Below are 8,546 nucleotides of genomic sequence, written 5' to 3' on the forward strand. Positions count from 1 at the left end.
CTTATCCATCGCAATATAATCCCATTTACATTACCAAAGATTCCATTTGCCCGGAGAACACTCTTCTTTCTGTCTTGAACCTTCCACCAGCATTGGATTCATTCTTTTATATATATGCACACTATATATATATATATATATATATATATGTATATATATATGCAGCTTTCTTCTCTTCTCCCAAGAACTTGCAACTTTATCCTCTTAGTTTGCCTTGGTTGGAATCTGTTTGGGGTTTGTTTGAGGTGGGTCTTTGTGAACTTTTTGATTATAGCCATGAAGAAATGAGTGGTGGTGGTTTTAAATCTAGAGGTTTGTAGGGAGGGTGGGGAGAATGATGACAGTGATGTAGAAAAGGACTGATGGTTGGTTCGATTGTCAAATGGCCGGAGTTTGTTGGTGCGGGAGGGAAGGGGTGTGCAGGTCAACGAGAGGGAGAGGAGAGGACATGTGGCAATTTTCTATTGGTCTATGAAAAAAATTAATCAATAAGTAACTTGACCAAATCTTAATCTTAGGGGTGTTTAGGATTGCTTACAAAAACAACTTATTGACTTATTCTGATGTGAAATCGATAATAAACACTTTTGAGTGTTTGGATAAACAGCTTAGATCGGTGTCAAACCGATAATAAGAAGTTTTTAACAACTTAGGTCATTTTAACTTATAATAAGTTGATAAAGATTTTTGTAAAAAAATATAAATTGTTTCAAATAAGCAATTCCAACAACCCTTTAATAATTACTTTTTCAAGGAGGGATTCAATTAATAAATAAAATGATGTATTTATTCTAGACTAGAGTTAACGGATTCGATTCAACCATGTTAACGTAAACCCCAATGTGTTTATTTCAAAATGAAAATCATATCTAAATTCTGGTCTAACCACTTAAACCAACACCATCTAATTTACTCGAAGACAAAAGAAAATGATGACTTTCATTGACAAATAAAAAACGATGACTCCATTGACCAATTAAAAAAGGAGGCTAACACGTCATTGGACCTCCCTCCAGAACTCCACATGTCATCAACCATTAAACCCATTGTTCTACGTGTCTCATCGTAATACATAGGACAATTTGGTATGATACCAGATAGTAACAATTAAGAGTGTTGGTAGTTTGGTTTGGACGGTTTAACTTAGATTGCAATGATGGTTTGAGGAATTTTTAAATCCAACGGTTTGATAACAAAGAATTCAACTGGTTAAATTGGACCATGAAAAATAGTTTGATCTGACCGATTTAGATACTTTGAGTCTTTTATGAGTTTTATAATTAAAAAATGCATAATTTTGTTTAAATTTCTACGACGAAGGAACGAAATGATGGCGTGTGCCACTACAAAAATGGCCTAGGTCTGTCCCTGACCGACGACTTCCACTACCACCGTCCACCGCCATCTCCTCCAAAACAAACACCTGCACCTTCATATCCATCACTGTCGGCCATCACCATTGTCAACCATCTCAATTAGGGGTGTAAATGATGCGAATCGAGCTCGAGTATCACTATACTCGACTCAAACTCGAAACTCAATTTCCAAGCTCGACTCGAAAACTCACGAGTAGTAAAAATCAAAGATCGACCCGAACTCGATAGCTATTTCTCAAGCTCGAACTCAAACTCAAATCAAGCTCTAACTGCAACTCAAATCAAACTTGAACTTGAACCAAGGTCACCCATTGAAATTTATGAAATTTTAGGGTCTTTCTCTTATAATTTTTAAAACTTAAAGGTGTCATTTTAGTTTTATAAAACTAAATAGATCAACTTCAAACTTCATCATAAAAAAGACAAAGTTAGAAGTTTCATTCACCTTCCTTTGTTTTTATAACATCTTTTGTCCCTTCTTTTACCATCTCTCTTCCAATGTGAGACAATTTCATTAACCTTTTTATAGTTTTTCTTTGTCTTTTTTTAATTGTAATTTTAATAGAAAACAATTAATTAATATTTATAATTAAAAAATACATAATTTTGTTTAAACTTCTAAAAATATAAGACATTTTTATTATTTATATTTTACAAATTTTTTCATAAAAATTTATTATATTTTATAAACTAATTATATATAAATTAACTGAGTATCTCACGAACTTTTTGAGTCGAGTATTGGGTAGTTTGACTCGACTCGTTAATATGTCGAGTCGAGTGTTGACCGAGCTTTGACCGAATTAATCTTCAGTTGCTCACGAGTTGTTTCGTATCGTTTACATCTCTAATCTCAAGTTCCTCCACAACTACAATCGACCGCCACCATCACCATCCACCATCTTCGTATCATCTACAACCACCATCGACAACCACCCCTACCTCCACCACTCTCACCACCTCTACCTTCATCCCTATTACCACCACCACTACGGCCAACCACCTCCGCCTTAGCACAATCACCGCCTCCTCTTCCACTGCCACAAGTAACCACTATATAAAGTATTTTTCAGTCGGGTCCAACAAGGTTCAACCCAAGGACCGATTATAGATGAAATTCCGTTTTGGTCCTAAAATTTAAACCTGGGTCTAGTCCTTAACCAGTTAAAAGAAGCCAAGATAAAGCCTAAAAACAACAAAAACGGGCCCAGTGAAGGCATGATTAAAGCCCAAAAATGCCCGCTCAAAGTTCAAAAAACCCAGTTAAGCGTTGTACCTAACCTAACTATTTTTATGACTACAAAAAGTTAAAACACATCAAAACTAATTTATGGTAATCAATAACGCAAAATAATTTATAAAATATTTTAAAGATATGTGTCCGGTTTTTACATGTGGCTCAACTTTAAACCCAACATGTGAACTCAAGTATTTATTCCAAGTATACAAATGTTTTATGGTAATCAATAACGCAAAATAATTTATAAAATATTTTAAAGATATGTGTCCGGTTTTTACGTGTGGCTCAACTTTAAACCCAACATGTGAACTCAAGTATTTATTCCAAGTATACAAATGTTTTATGTTTTAACACCGTTCAAACTTATCACTAAAGAAGGTTAAAAGTGATTACAATGAAAACGTCAAAAGAATAAATTAGTTTATAATATCATAATTTAACGAATTTGTATTTTTTTACAATTAAATAAATATTTGAGATATTTTTTTAAAATGATTATTAATTTTTATATTCACTTGTTTTTTCAATTTTCAAAAGGCTCGGTTAAGACCGCTAGTCTGGATTTAATCCTGAATATTTTGCCAATAACCAATTAAGACCAGTTAAAATCCAATCCTTTGTACCTCTAGGTACATACACATACGAAACGCTGCCGAATCGATCATTTAATATGGTAATTCATGAGTACTGATCGATGCCTTTATAAACCGATCTCAATTTTCATACCTTCTTTTGTATGGTTCTTACACTAATTACCATTTATCGCTGAGCTCGAGCATGACCAAGACTATAAAACTTACCCAATAATTGAAGATTTACCGTGTAAAAGATGTTTGTCAACAATCCATTTTGATGACCGAAAATATCCCAGATAATTAAAATCAACATGGGGACTCTTGTCAGTAAGCGCTTATCCAGTAAACAATACTCTGAATTCCGCAGGCCAAAATTTCATTTCCTAACGAAAGAAATTCATACAACCAGGAAATGCAAAAAGAAGCAAAGAGAGTTTGCCCATTTAACTAACCCCTTCTAACTACAACTACACCAAATTCAAACCTTATTCTTTCTTCTTTTTTACTGTTCTTTCCAAATCCTACCAGTAACTCTCAGCTTCAATTCCTTCCTATCTCCCCCTGAGAAGAAAAGGGCCATATTTCTTTGAATAATCAGACCATCGAAACTATCACGAACTTTCCGGTGACTGTCCCTGATGCTTCTCGGCACTCCTTGCCACGTCATCTTCCGACCGTTCCCGCCAACTTCAAGGCTGTAGCTGTAGTTCTTTGCCTCGTCATCGTCACCCATGAATCTTAGAAACGCGATATAAACGGGTGCCATTCCCAGCTGAAAGGCCTCGAAATGGAGACAAAAGTATTGACCAAAGCAACTAAATACCTGCGGTACCAAAAGAAACATGTTACCAAGGCCGTAAACATGTTTGGAGCCTAATGAACGAAGTTCGTTGGGTTCCATTTGCATAAGATGGAATGAAGTTTGCCAAAGTTCCTATTTTGTGTAATAAAGATTTTTATTTTTAAAATCAATATAACAAAGTTTCAAAATTTTCTATTTTGCAACCATTTTGACAAGCAACCAAACCTGTTAATTTTTTAACATTTGATGACGTGGATGTCAAGTTGTCAATTAATATATTTGGACCAGTAACATGTTTATCCACCATTTTCAATTAATATAACTTCATAACTTGGAATGTACTTCATCCAATATTGTGTATATATACATGTACAGGGTCAGGTTCAAACGAGAACAGTAACCAAATAACAAAACACGAGATAGTCAATTCACATGTGATTTTACGCTAAAATCACGTGTAAAATCACAGGTGATTCGCACGACATTGGCCATGACTCAAGTCGCAGACCAAGTCCTGTGCACATCCCTTGTGTTGATCGTGTTTCATAATTGCATGTGATTTCAATGGAAAAACACACGGTCAGCTCATTCTCATGTTTTCTTATGTTGACCATGTCTTGTTTGAACCTCCCTCTCTTTCTCTCTCTCTCTCTATATATATATATATATTGTCAATCAATGTAAAAAAGTTTCAAAGTTTTCAATTCATACGAGGCATTGGAATGAGGCAGGGACCCCAATGGCCCAATCCCCATCCCCTCCCCCAACAGGGAATCGGGGACTTTTTCCTTGTTAATATGAGATATTTTAAATCAAATGTGTTAAAACACATGTTTGATCGATAATGGTCCATGTTTAAATCTCACATATTTTCAAAATTTGTTATTACGGGGACAGGGTGGGTCAGGGACCACGTTACCTGGCCATGTCCCCATCCCCGGTTTTAAGTTTCGGGAATCCCCGTCCTTGGTTTTGCAGGGAATCCCAATGGGACAGGTCTTGTTCCCATACCTATTTTGTACCCATCTTGTTAATCTTGTAAGATTTGATGACGTGGATGCCAAGTAGTCGATCAATATATTTTGGACGAGTAACCTGGCTCATCCACCATTATATTTTTTTTTCAATCAATATAACTTGATAACTCGGCATCCACATCATGAATGTTACCAGATCAGTAGGTTAGCAGTCATAACAGATATGTAACAGACCTAACCTCTACGGCTGTTTCCGTGAATACTTATGTGTAATATAAAGGGAATGAATGGACATAAAAGAAGAGAAAAAACATACCGTAAGCATCCATGTTGCATTCTCAACCTCATGAGGATTTGATTTGACATACCGATGATTAAAAGTACTGCCGCTATGCATGTCAACTTTGTGGCCGTCTTTAAGATGCGCCACAAGATACGGGATATCGCCAATAACCGTGCATTCTGAGCCAGCATACGGACAATTATAGGGTCTAAAGACACATTGAGATTCATGTTTTAACTTGCTGTAATACGGAAAGATTCCCACACACCCGTAACTCTGATATTTACACGGAAGTTCAAGGGATGCAGCCACTTTCTCGAGTGCAAGACATCTAATGTTCCCAAGTTCATGGCGGCACGTTGGACAACGATTGTGCACCCGCGGTTTGCAACCCGAACATAACGTGTGACCATTTGAGCACTGAAACAAAAGAAACTTTTTGAGAACACATGAATATATTCCACCCGAAGGTGGGGTCCCAGGGATATGATGTATGCAGACAAGACCTCTAACCTCTACACCCATGTTAACATGTGAATACAACTAAATAAAGAAATAAAGAAACTTTAATTGGTACTTGAGGGTAAAATGGAAGGTTATCATGCTGAAATTTTTCAAGAAGCGGCACCTGATGAATAGGAGGGTACATGGCATTCAAGCAAACCGGACACTCTAATAGGTCGCGGACACTGCTAGTGGCAAGTACGTTAGACTTTAATGCATTTTGAGCAGGGTCATGGACATGTTCCGCTACATCCATTGCATCTTCCATTTGAGGAGGATCAATGACCTCCGGATTATCTCTCAACTCATCAAAATATGATAATCCAGTTGACATCGCCGACATGATCTGCTATTCGCTTCATATAGAATCAAAAGGGTTAGCCAAACTAGATATTTATGCCATGAATATTCGATTTTAATCAGGAAATACTATGTGGGTTCACAAGTAAATACAACTGTGGCATAGTCGAAAGTATAAGAGGGCTTTCAAAAATCAGCTTCTATTGTTTTCATTCAATGTTGTTGACATTTCAAGTTTAAGCATTATGAAATCTATCCTGATTTTGTTGAGATGCTCCTACATCGATGAACTTATCAGAAACAGTTATTTAGAAAGCACTGTAACAAAATAATGTAGTATCCAGCTTTGTGTTTCTTTGTTTAATTTAACCTATTTTCTTCATATCTGTCCTTTACACATTCTTTGATTGCACACTCTTAGCTGTAGAATGCTGCCTTGCCTCTTTACTCCACCCCTACCATCTAGCATGGGATTTACTGGGTTTGTTTGGTTTGGTTAGTACAGACCGCTTAATGCGTCTGTTTCACTTCATGATTTATAGATTATTAGAAGGCTACACGAACAGATAAATATCGCATCCCTCAAGTCATCAGATAACTATTAAATGCTGCATTTAAGGAAAAAAGACACATGTTTTCCTACATTCTTCAACAACATTATGTATAACTATTCTAGTAGGCCTAATGGCAATAATAACCATGGAGGTCCTCACATCTCTTCAAATTCTATCTTAGAAAACCACGTTCATCTTCAATGGTGGTTAAATTTTCAATAAACCAACCAATACTTAAAAGTTGACAAAAAAAATATTTTTGTTTGAAGTTACATAACAAGATCCTGGTGCATAGGGTGTTATTTAGTGAATTGGGATAGAAATCCTCATTCTTTCCAATCGGTATAACAGATGTAAGTTAAATTAGCTATTCAGTTTGATCACTTAAACACAGTCCCCGGCTTGAGCATCAAATTGTAGTCTATTTGATAAGGAAAATCTTTATGACCTCTTCCATCAATTACCCAAGACAATAAATACGAGTCGACATTTTATTAAGTTTGTCCAATTTCCCATCTTTGTCAAGTATGTACATTTACCAAACCAGATCTCCAAACAACAAACAACTAATGCCCTTCATAACATGCAAACCTAATTTAAAGAAAAAAAGGATAAATACCCCTTAAGCTCGCAATTACTACTAATCATATAAACACAAAACCCCAAATGGTTAGCCTAGTGGGCAAATCTGGATGAGACTGAATGGAACAAGACTGTATGGACGAGAGTGATGTAGGCAAGTGAAATAATCGTGGGTAGCTTAGCAATTTACCAATTTTTGTTCTATTTCCATAATTTTTTGTTCCACCTTTTTTACGTTCAAAAGGAGGGCATTTTTGACCCACTCAGTCCCATCATGTCCTAATCTAATATTGTGTCAAACGTAAGACAACAAGTTGTTGTTCCGTGTTTCTGTTTCACGTACCAAACACACCCTAGGAACTGATTTAAAGAGGCCTGATCCTCATGTTCATATTAAAGTTCAAATCCTACATTTGGTATCAAGTTTTGGTCCATGTGAACCATTGGATCAATGACCACAGAACGCAACCAAAAGAGAGAAAAATATTTAAACACAACAGAAATCAAAAGCTACACATCAAGTGTTGTGCCACTCATTCATTCAACACAAGATAACTTTCTCAATTTCATTAGAAAAATCAGCTTCAATCATGTCAAAACAAGCATCAAATCCATAAGTCAAATAAATCATCTAAAAAGAGATAATCTCATCGACTCAAATCGAACACTCGTCTACTCATCTGTTACATCCGTATCATACAATAACACTCCAAATACACCAAAGGAAGTTGAAATTCAAGCAAAAGCAAACCCAAATTCACACCATAACGATAAATCGCAGCAAAAGAATTTGAATACTTGCATCAAAATTTCACTCAGAATACATAAACCAGTTGGGAAACCAGGAATCCAAAGTGGTGAAACATGAATAACCAAAAAAACACAAAGATAAAGGAAGGGTACCTGTAGTGAAAGCCGGAGATTGGAGAGACGGAGTCAATACCCTAATGAATGGTGATTGGGGGTGGAAACTTTTCAAAGATATTAATAATGAAAGAAGAAGAAATTGAATGCGTAGACGATGGAGTGTGTGGAAATCAGAAGGAAACATTCAAATTAAAGCCGTTAAGAGAGAGAAAGGGAAAGGGTTGGATATTCAAGAGGAGCGTGTGCAGTAACGACAGAGCTTCTCGAGAAAATACAAAGAAGGAATCTTGACAAAAGTGGGACCAATCACCAATTCAAACAAAACAAAACTCGTGTGATTTTGTTTCATATTTGTATTTGTACGATATACATACATACATATATATATATATATATACATACATATATATACATATATAGGGGAGCGATCAAATGCAAACCATTCAATTTGTACAAACCGTGCAAACCGCATTACCCCAATCATAA

At 35.9% G+C, this 8,546-nt stretch overlaps 1 protein-coding gene across 2 annotated transcripts; it reads right to left on the reverse strand.

Moving 5' to 3' along the window:
- Positions 1-3,532: 3,532 nt before the first annotated feature.
- Positions 3,533-8,262, reverse strand: LOC112503932 (E3 ubiquitin-protein ligase DIS1-like). Of its 2 annotated transcripts, none has more exons than XM_025107902.1 (4): positions 8,097-8,262; positions 5,882-6,113; positions 5,287-5,673; positions 3,533-4,014 (listed from the first exon to the last, which is right to left on the reverse strand). In XM_025107902.1, exons 2-4 carry the CDS (start codon positions 6,098-6,100, stop codon positions 3,694-3,696), a joined length of 927 nt encoding a protein of 308 aa, XP_024963670.1. In that variant the 5' UTR covers positions 6,101-6,113; positions 8,097-8,262; the 3' UTR covers positions 3,533-3,693. The 2 variants fall into 2 exon arrangements, with proteins under 2 accessions (XP_024963670.1, XP_024963671.1); XM_025107903.1 differs by having other exon boundaries at positions 5,882-6,103; positions 8,097-8,238.
- Positions 8,263-8,546: the final 284 nt, after the last annotated feature.

This window comes from Cynara cardunculus, unplaced genomic scaffold, assembly GCF_001531365.2.
Source record: "Cynara cardunculus var. scolymus isolate 2C unplaced genomic scaffold, CcrdV1 Un_Scaffold_4163, whole genome shotgun sequence".
NCBI lineage: Eukaryota > Viridiplantae > Streptophyta > Magnoliopsida > Asterales > Asteraceae > Cynara > Cynara cardunculus.

Excerpts from the sequence above, each read along its gene's own strand:
- LOC112503932 (XM_025107902.1), bottom strand. The coding sequence starts at position 6,100 with ATGTCGGCGATGTCAACTGGATTATCATATTTTGATGAGTTGAGAGAT. Across the intron at positions 5,674-5,881 it reads TGTACCCTCCTATTCATCAG|TGCTCAAATGGTCACACGTT; the intron begins GTGCCGCTTCTT and ends CTTTTGTTTCAG. Across the intron at positions 4,015-5,286 it reads ATGCAACATGGATGCTTACG|GTATTTAGTTGCTTTGGTCA; the intron begins GTATGTTTTTTC and ends TTGGTACCGCAG.